Raw genomic sequence first — 10,000 nt, forward strand, 5'->3', positions numbered from 1 at the left:
CCATCCCGTCACCCCAGACCCATAGACGACCCCCCCCCCCCCCGTCCCGAATTTCAGCCGATCTCATCTGGTCACCCTAACACACACACATGCACACACACTCACACAGACACTCACACTCAAACTCACACACACACTTTCACAATAACTCACACACACACACACACTTTCACAATAACACACACACACACTCACGTCACTCTGCTGTTTGGACATTTCTTTAGCGAACAGCGTCTCGATGGTCTGCGGCATCTGAGCGTAGAGACACACCTGAGCGTCCGGTTTACCTGAGTCCTTATAGCTCTTCTGCACACACACACACAGCAGCGTAAGTGGTGTGAGTGTGCGTGTGTGTGTGTGTGTGTGTGTGTGTGTGTAAGTGAGTGAGTGTGTGTGTGTGTGTGTGTGTGTGTGTGTGTGTACCTGACTGTATAGCTGTGTGTGTGTGTGTGTGTGTGTGTGTGTGTGTGTGTGTGTGTGTGTGTGTGTGTGTGTGTGTGTGTGTGTACCTGACTGTCGAGCTGTGTGTGTGTGTGTGTGTGTGTGTGTGTGTGTGTGTGTGTGTGAGTGTGTGTACCTGACTGTAGAGCTGTGTGTGTGTGTGTGTGTGTGTGTGTGTGTATGTGTGTGTGTGTGTACCTGACTGTAGAGCTGTGTGTGTGTGTGTTTGTGTGGGTGTACCTGACTGTAGACCTGTGTGTGTGTGTGTGTGTACCTGACTGTAGAGCTGTGTGTGTGTGTGTGTATGTGTACCTGACTGTAGAGCTGTGTGTGTGTGTGTGTGTGTGTGTGTGTGTGTGTGTGTGTGTGTACCTGACTGTAGAGCTGTGTGTGTGTGTGTGTGTGTACCTGACTGTAGAGCTGTGTGTGTGTGTGTGTGTGTGTGTGTGTGTGTGTACCTCACTGTAGAGCTGTGTGTGTGTGTGTGTGTGTGTGTACCTGACTGTAGAGCTGTGTGTGTGTGTGTGTGTGTGTACCTGACTGTAGAGCTGTGTGTGTGTGTGTGTGTGTGTGTGTACCTGACTGTAGAGCTGTGTGTGTGTGTGTGTGTACCTGACTGTAGAGCTGTGTGTGTGTGTGTGTGTACCTGACTGTAGAGCTGTGTGTGTGTGTGTGTGTGTGTGTGTGTGTGTACCTGACTGTAGAGCTGTGTGTGTGTGTGTACCTGACTGTAGAGCTGTGTGTGTGTGTGTGTGTGTGTGTGTGTGTGTGTGTGTACCTGACTGTAGAGCTGTGTGTGTGTGTACCTGACTGTAGAGCTGTGAGTGAGTGAGTGAGTGAGTGAGTGAGTGAGTGTGTGTGTGTGTGTGTGTGTGTGTGTGTGTGTGCCTGACTGTAGAGCTGTGTGTGTGTGTGTGTGTGTGTGTGTGTGTGTGTGTGTGTGTACCTGACTGTAGAGCTGTGTGTGTGTGTGTGTGTGTGTGTGTGTGTGTGTGTGTGTGTGTGTGTGTGTGTGTGTGTGTGTGTGTGTGTGTGTACCTGACTGTAGAGCTGTGTGAGCTCGCGGGCGTGTTGTGTCTCACTGGTTTGAGGCAGACGGGAGTAAAGGCAGTTCTGCATCTCCTTCTTTCCATCCGCCTTATATTTGTTCTACAATCAAACATTATTTAGCATTTAAAGCGACAAACGACAAAACTGATGTGAGCATTATTACAGTTATCATCATAGTTATGTCAAAGTTATCATTGTTGTCATAGTTAAATTTATAGTTATTACTGTCATAGTTATTATAGTTAATGTTAAACTTATTGTTCTTACTATTATATGTTATAGTTATATCTTTCATTATAGTTACTGTTATTGTTAAAGTTATAGTGCTCATTATTGTTATGAGTTAGTTATTGTTATCATTAGAGTTCAGTGTCCTGTGGATCCGTCAGTGTGTTCGTCTGTCAAGATGATTAGTTTGTTTGTATTAAATCCTAATATTAAGTTTAATGCTTTAAATCCAAACTAAGCCTGTAAAATTAGTCACACTTTCAGACACACAAGCCAAAAGCATCAGAATATCCGTCAGTCTGAAGATGAAGATGAGGAAGAGGAAGAGGAAGAGTGTATCACCTCACTGATGAGCGGCATCACCTCCTTCACAAACTGTGTGTGCAGCGTCTCGGGCAGCTGAGAGTACACACACTGAGACAGATCCTCCTGAGTCTCTCTGCGGTACTGATTCTACAACACACACACACACACACACACACACACACACACACACACACTGAGACAGATCCTCCTGAGTCTCTCTGCGGTACTGATTCTACAACACACACACACACCATCATCATCAACATCACACACACACACACACACACACACACACACACACACACACACACTGAGACAGATCCTCCTGAGTCTCTCCATGGTACTGATTCTACAACACACACACACACACACACACACACATCATCACACACACACACACACACACACACATCATCACACACACACACACAGGTCAATCACTCACACACACATGTACGTACGTCACTCTGAAGATCCGCCATCTGTTTGGCAAACTGCGTCTCCTGTGTTTGCGGCAGCTGAGAGTAAATACTGCTGGAGTTCTCCTGTTTGCAGCTCCGCTTGTACTTATTCTGAGAGGAAACAATCACAGAGTCATGATATAAAACGATTCACGGACTCAAGATATGAGACGATTCACAGAGTCAAGATATGAGACGATTCACAGAGTCAAGATATGAGACGATTCACAGAGTCATGATATGAAACCTGCGCCCAGAAATCCAGATCAGATGGAGGACCTGCTCATAGACACGACCACAACGAATGAGGTAGTCAGCCGAATCCGGGCCGTATCCAGATCAGATGGAGGACCTGCGCCTAGACACGACCACAACGCATGATGTAGTCAGCCGGATCCGGGCCGTATCCAGATCAGATGGAGGACCTGCGCCTAGACACGACCACAACGCATGATGTAGTCAGCCGGATCCGGGCCGTATCCAGATCAGATGGAGGACCTGCTCATAGACACGACCACAACGCATGATGTAGTCAGCCGGATCCGGGCCGTATCCAGATCAGATGGTGGACCTGCGCCTAGACACACCCACAACGCATGATGTAGTCAGCCGGATCCGGGCCGTATCCAGATCAGATGGAGGACCTGCTCATAGACACGACCACAACGCATGATGTAGTCAGCCGGATCCGGGCCGTATCCAGATCAGATGGAGGACCTGCGCCTAGACACGACCACAACACATGATGTAGTCAGCCGGATCCGGGCCGTATCCAGATCAGATGGAGAACCTGCGCCTAGACACGCCAACAACGCATGATGTAGTCAGCCGGATCCGGGCCGTATCCAGATCAGATGGTGGACCTGAGCCTAAACACGACCACAACACATGATGTAGTCAGCCGGATCCGGGCCGTATCCAGATCAGATGGAGGACCTGCTCATAGACACGACCACAACGCATGATGTAGTCAGCCGGATCCGGGCCGTATCCAGATCAGATGGAGGACCTGCTCATAGACACGACCACAACGCATGATGTAGTCAGCCAGATCCGGGCCGTATCCAGATCAGATGGAGGACCTGCTCATAGACACGACCACAACGCATGATGTAGTCAGCCGGATCCGGGCCGTATCCAGATCAGATGGAGGACCTGCGCCTAGACACGACCACAACGCATGATGTAGTCAGCTTGATCCAGGCCGTATCCAGATCAGATGGAGGACCTGCGCCTAGACACGACCACAACGCATGATGTAGTCAGCTTGATCCAGGCCGTATCCAGATCAGATGGTGGACCTGCGCCTAGACACGACCACAACGCATCCCTGAAATGTCAGCAGAGATTGTGTCAACTAGACTCTCCCCTGTGAAGGCTTCATCGACACAACAGCATCGGCTCTGGTCCTCAACAAACTCGTCTCCATACCGGCGTGACTCCGATCTTCAACCAGATGAACTGGATAATATTCTGAATGTTCTGATCCAATCTGACCTCTGACCTGTAATGCTGCCTGAATCATAATCACGCACTGTACGTTCGCTGGCCCCCCGAATGAGCCTGGTTTCTCCCAAGGTTTATTTCTCCATTCTGTCACTGATGGGAGTTTTGGTTCCTTCACTGTCGCCTTTGGCTTTTGTCTTGCTGAGTTGGGGACACTTAATATTCAACGATATAGTGTGAGAGACTGTTTGTGTGTGTGTGTGTGTGTGTGTGTGTGAGTGTGTGAGAGTGTGTGTGTGTGTGTGTGTGTGTGTGTGTGTGTGTGTGTGTGTGTGTGTGTGTGTGTGTGTGTGAGAGAGTGTGTGTGTGTGTGTGTGTGTGTGTGTGTGTGTTTATGTGTGTTTATGTGTGCACTGTGAATCACACTCACCTCGCTCAGCAGTTCAGAGGCGTGTCTGGCGTGTTGAGTCTCAGTCGTCTCGGGCAGAAGAGAGTACAGACTCACAGAGGCCTCTTTCTTGGCCTCCTCCTTGTATTTCCTCTGAAATGAAAGCGAATGTTGAAGCCTTAATCCTGACACGCATGTCGCACGGCTGACACACACACGGCTGACTCACAGCACACACGGCTGACACACACACGGCTCACTCACAGCTGACTCACAGCACACTCGGCTGGCTCACGGCTGACACACACACGGCTGGCTCACACACACACGGCTGACTCACGGCTCACACGGCTGACTCACAGCACACACGGCTGGCTCACGGCTGACACACACGGCTGACTCACGGCTCACACACGGCTGACTCACGGCTGACTCACGGCTCACACACACGGCTCACACACACGGCTGACTCACGGCTCACACACGGCTCACTCACGGCTGACTCACGGCTGACTCACGGCTCACACACACGGCTGACACACGGCTGACTCACGGCTCACGGCTGACACACACACGGCTGACTCACGGCTCATGTGAGCGCAGTACCTGACTCAGTAGGTCGGTGGTGTCTCTGGCGTGTTGCGTCTCCAGAGTCTCGGGCAGCAGTGAATACAGAGCGCTGGACGCCTGCTTCCTCCCGGCCTCTTTATACTTACTCTGAAAACACACAAACACACTGATGAATCATGGGTAATCAGGTCTCACTGTACTGAGGCCCAAACCTGCAGACATTAAAAATAAATAAACATAGATAAAGAAATAAATGTAATAATAGAGGAATAAATAAAGGAATAAATGTCTTGATTAATGTCTACTTAAATTTAATCCTGATTTGTATCACTTAGTTAGAGCTATCAATGAGCTCTGGACCAATGACACGCAGGAGCTAGAATATGTTCTTTTCTTCACCATATGAGCATGTGAGTGTTGGACATGTTTCTATAAGAGCTGTCAATCATTACATTATAATTTTATTAAACGCAGTATGTGCAGAGTAATCAAATTAATACCACCGAATACCTTGGTCCAAAGCGGCCGGATCGGGCTTGAGGGGTGGTTACGAACAGAGGAGGAGTTCACCTGAGCGCACGATGAGTCCATATAACAGCTAACATCAGCATTAAAGACTTTTAACAGCACTTTAGCTCAACTCACTTTCATGTTTGAATGCCTTCTGTTTGAGATCCGATGTGGATTCTGATCACTGTATAAGGCAGAAATATATATACGCGATGCAAAAGACTATGTGTGCTAACCATTACCATAGTAAACATAGATGTTTTTATTTTATCTGTCAGTACGTCTCATCTCTTTATACCGGACTGTCTGATATCCATATTTAGCTCTGCAAATGTCATAAAATAAAGCAACTCCAGTTTTTCGAGAGCTTCCTCTGTTTCTCTGACCAAATATACAACGGTATTGGGACTGTCACTGGAGAGAGTGCTAATGATCATTGATCATTCTTTCTAAATGTGACATAAATATGTCCTGTGACTAAATAAACAGACTGAATAAGTACGTCCTCTTTCTTTTGTGAAATAACGGTAAACCACTTTATTTCTGTGTGACTGATGTGCAATCTTGACACGAGTTAATTTATTATGATCAATGTATCACTTTTTATTGTAAACCTGTGGTAAAGCAGATGCTTGAGTTTTAAATCTTTAAGTAAACAACAAAAATTCCAGCAAACGGTCGCTTTTATCATGTTCGTTTTGCGATCTCGCTTGTTTCTAGCTTTCTTTCTGATTAGTTTTCAGATAAAACTTCCATTTGTTGGTGAAATGATGGGTTTGTGTGACGCTTTTCCAGAGAGGAATGTTACGGTGGGAACGCAGCAGGTTTTGGGCTCGGTGTTCCAGCCCCGAGGCTATCAGCCCCGCCCGCCCCTTTAAAGCCCCGCTCGCACCGGCCCCACAGTGGAAATGAGTATTTCTAAAGGGATAGTTCACCCAAAAATGAAAATTCTGTCATCATTTACTCACCCTCAAGTTGTTCCAAACCTGTATGAGTTTCTTTGTTCTGCTGAACACAAAGGAAGATATTTGGAAGAATGTTTGTAATCAACAGATCTCGGTCCCCATTGACTTCCATAGTAGGAAAAAAATATACTATGGTAGTCAATGGGGACCGAGATCTGTTGATTACAAACATTCTTCCAAATATCTTCCTTTGTGTTCAGCAGAACAAAGAAACTCATACAGGTTTGGAACAACTTGAGGGTGAGTAAACAATGATAGAATTTTCATTTTTGGGTGAACTATCCCTTAATATATTGTGATAATATACACTAATATTCACTAATATTGTGGGAGACTGAACAGACAAAAAGTGTCTTTAAAGTGTCTTGTAATTGAAACACTGTTTGACCCGGGGTTAAAGGTGGCCTTGGCCCTGGTTCAGCGCAGTGAGTGTGTGTTTGCTCACGTGGCTCTGCATGTCGGTCAGCGTCCGCACGAGCTGTGTGTGTGTAGTCTCGGGCAGCTGGGAGTATAGGCAGACGCAGGCGCTCCTCCGGCCCTCCTCTCGGTATCTGTTCTGGGAAACACATCGACGGATGTTTAGCGATTCTCTCGTGCGAAGGAAACAGTGTGAAGCGTGTAGGAAACAGTGTGACGCGTGTAGGAAACAGTGGGACGCGTGTAGGAAACAGTGGGACGCGTGTGGGAAACAGTGTGACGCGTGTAGGAAACAGTGGGACGCGTGTAGGAAACAGTGGGACGCGTGTGGGAAACAGTGTGACGCGTGTAGGAAACAGTGGGACGCGTGTAGGAAACAGTGTGACGCGTGTAGGAAACAGTGTGACGCGTGTAGGAAACAGTGGGACGCGTGTAGGAAACAGTGGGACACGTGTAGGAGACAGTGTGACGCGTGTAGGAAACAGTGGGACGCATGTAGGAAACAGTGGGACGCGTGTAGGAAACAGTGGGACGCGTGTAGGAAACAGTGTACAGTGTGACGCGTGTAGGAAACAGTGTGACGCGTGTGGGAAACAGTGGGACGCGTGTAGGAAACAGTGTACAGTGTGACGCGTGTAGGAAACAGTGTGACGCGTGTGGGAAACAGTGGGACGCGTGTAGGAAACAGTGTGACGCGTGTAGGAAACAGTGGGACACGTGTAGGAAACAGTGGGACGCGTGTAGGAAACAGTGTGACGCGTGTAGGAAACAGTGTGACGCGTGTAGGAAACAGTGTGACGCGTGTAGGAAACAGTGGGACGCGTGTAGGAAACAGTGGGACGCGTGTGGGAAACAGTGGGACGCGTGTAGGAAACAGTGTGACGCGTGTAGGAAACAGTGGGACGCGTGTAGGAAACAGTGTGACGCGTGTAGGAAACAGAGGGACGCGTGTAGGAAACAGTGGGACGCGTGTGGGAAACAGTGGGACGCGTGTAGGAAACAGTGTGACGCGTGTAGGAAACAGTGGGACGCGTGTAGGAAACAGTGGGACGCGTGTGGGAAACAGTGGGACGCGTGTGGGAAACAGTGGGACGCGTGTAGGAAACAGTGTGACGCGTGTAGGAAACAGTATGACGCCTGTAGGAAACAGTGGGACGCGTGTAGGAAACAGTGTGACGCGTGTAGGAAACAGTGGGACGCGTGTGGGGAACAGTGGGACGCGTGTAGGAAACAGTGGGACGCGTGTAGGAAACAGTGGGACACGTGTAGGAAACAGTGGGACGCGTGTAGGAAACAGTGTGACGCGTGTAGGAAACAGTGTGACGCGTGTAGGAAACAGTGTGACGCGTGTAGGAAACAGTGGGACGCGTGTGGGAAACAGTGGGACGCGTGTAGGAAACAGTGGGACGCGTGTGGGAAACAGTGGGACGCGTGTGGGAAACAGTGGGACGCGTGTAGGAAACAGTGGGACGCGTGTAGGAAACAGTGTGACGCGTGTAGGAAACAGTGGGACGCGTGTAGGAAACAGTGGGACGCGTGTAGGAAACAGTGTGACGCGTGTAGGAAACAGTGTGACGCGTGTAGGAAACAGTGGGACGCGTGTAGGAAACAGTGGGACGCGTGTAGGAAACAGTGGGACGCGTGTAGGAAACAGTGGGACGCGTGTGGGAAACAGTGGGACGCGTGTGGGAAACAGTGTGACGCGTGTAGGAAACAGTGGGACGCGTGTAGGAAACAGTGGGACGCGTGTAGGAAACAGTGGGACGCGTGTGGGACGCGTGTAGGAAACAGTGGGACGCGTGTAGGAAACAGTGGGACGCGTGTAGGAAACAGTGGGACGCGTGTGGGACGCGTGTAGGAAACAGTGTGACGCGTGTAGGAAACAGTGGGACGCGTGTAGGAAACAGTGGGACGCGTGTGGGAAACAGTGGGACGCGTGTGGGAAACAGTGTGACGCGTGTAGGAAACAGTGGGACGCGTGTAGGAAACAGTGGGACGCGTGTAGGAAACAGTGGGACGCGTGTGGGACGCGTGTAGGAAACAGTGGGACGCGTGTAGGAAACAGTGGGACGCGTGTAGGAAACAGTGGGACGCGTGTAGGAAACAGTGTACAGTGTGACGCGTGTAGGAAACAGTGGGACGCGTGTAGGAAACAGTGGGACGCGTGTAGGAAACAGTGTGACGCGTGTAGGAAACAGTGGGACGCGTGTAGGAAACAGTGTGACGCGTGTAGGATTGGGAATCGGATACTTGTTATAAAATTAAAATTTCGATTCCTCTTATCGATTCCCTTTGTGAGCATTTCAATTCGACTTTAAACCATTCAAACGCGAGACGACTCAGGCGCTGTTCTTATGCGCTGCACACACATCTAAAACACGCTCACAGAAACAGTGATTTTAAACCATTCAAGTGTTTTCTGTGCTGCACGTGTGTCACTGTATTGGGCAACTCTTAAAGTGACAGCAGCCTAATATTCCTGCAGCCGTCTCTACAATAACACTAATATTCCTGCCGTCTCTATAATAACACTAATTAAACAACAGAAAGAAAATTTACTCTTCACTTTTGTTACTATATTTGTAATGTGTATTTTATTAATAAACTGCAGTGTTATTGTACATTTGATTACAGTTTCTGAACCTGAAAATCTTAAAACACTGTTTATTTCAATCATATTTTTGTTCAGTTGTGTCTATTTGTTGCGATTGCACATTTTTTATTTTATCTTTTTTAATTACTGAGTGTTTACTTGTTTTTAATAATGCTTGACATTAAATTAGCAATAACTAAATGCGAATGATATCTAGGGTTTTTTTACCTTATTGGAAGCGAAATTAGGAATCGATAAGAATCGGAATCGATAAAATTCAAACGATACCCAACCCAAGACCTGTGTGTATGTGTGTGTGTGTGTGACGTGTGTGTGTGTGTGTGTGTGTGTGTGTGATGTGTGTGTGACGTGTGTGTGACGTGTGTGTGTGTGTGCCGTGTGTGTGACATGTGTGTGTGTGTGTGTGTGTGTGTTGTACTTCGCTCTGCAGCTCGGAGACTTTAGCAGCGAACTGAGTCTGTGGCGTCTGCGGGAGCTGAGAGTAAACGCTGGACGACTGGAGCTTCTTCCCTTCTTTATATCGGACCTGTAGAGCAGAAACACAGATGAGTGTGTGTGTGTGTGTGTGTGTGTGTGTGTGTGTGTGTGTGTGTGTGTGTGTGTG

At 48.4% G+C, this 10,000-nt stretch overlaps 1 protein-coding gene across 50 annotated transcripts in view; it reads right to left on the reverse strand.

Moving 5' to 3' along the window:
• The window catches only part of LOC309509794 (uncharacterized protein), a 59,365-nt gene that overhangs the window by 28,111 nt on the left and 21,254 nt on the right, over window positions 1–10,000 (reverse strand). For all 50 annotated transcript variants that reach the window (XM_082184676.1, XM_082184675.1, XM_082184669.1 and 47 more), the window contains 8 exons: window positions 9,815–9,922; window positions 6,811–6,921; window positions 4,927–5,037; window positions 4,363–4,473; window positions 2,487–2,597; window positions 2,062–2,172; window positions 1,480–1,590; window positions 196–306 (listed from right to left, as the gene is read on the reverse strand). In XM_082184676.1, coding sequence (XP_082040802.1) covers window positions 196–306; window positions 1,480–1,590; window positions 2,062–2,172; window positions 2,487–2,597; window positions 4,363–4,473; window positions 4,927–5,037; window positions 6,811–6,921; window positions 9,815–9,922 — 885 coding nt within the window. The remainder of the gene's footprint in view (window positions 1–195; window positions 307–1,479; window positions 1,591–2,061; window positions 2,173–2,486; window positions 2,598–4,362; window positions 4,474–4,926; window positions 5,038–6,810; window positions 6,922–9,814; window positions 9,923–10,000) is intronic.

The sequence above is a fragment of the Leuciscus leuciscus genome, assembly GCF_965113295.1.
Source record: "Leuciscus leuciscus genome assembly, chromosome: 11".
Lineage (NCBI taxonomy): Eukaryota > Metazoa > Chordata > Actinopteri > Cypriniformes > Leuciscidae > Leuciscus > Leuciscus leuciscus.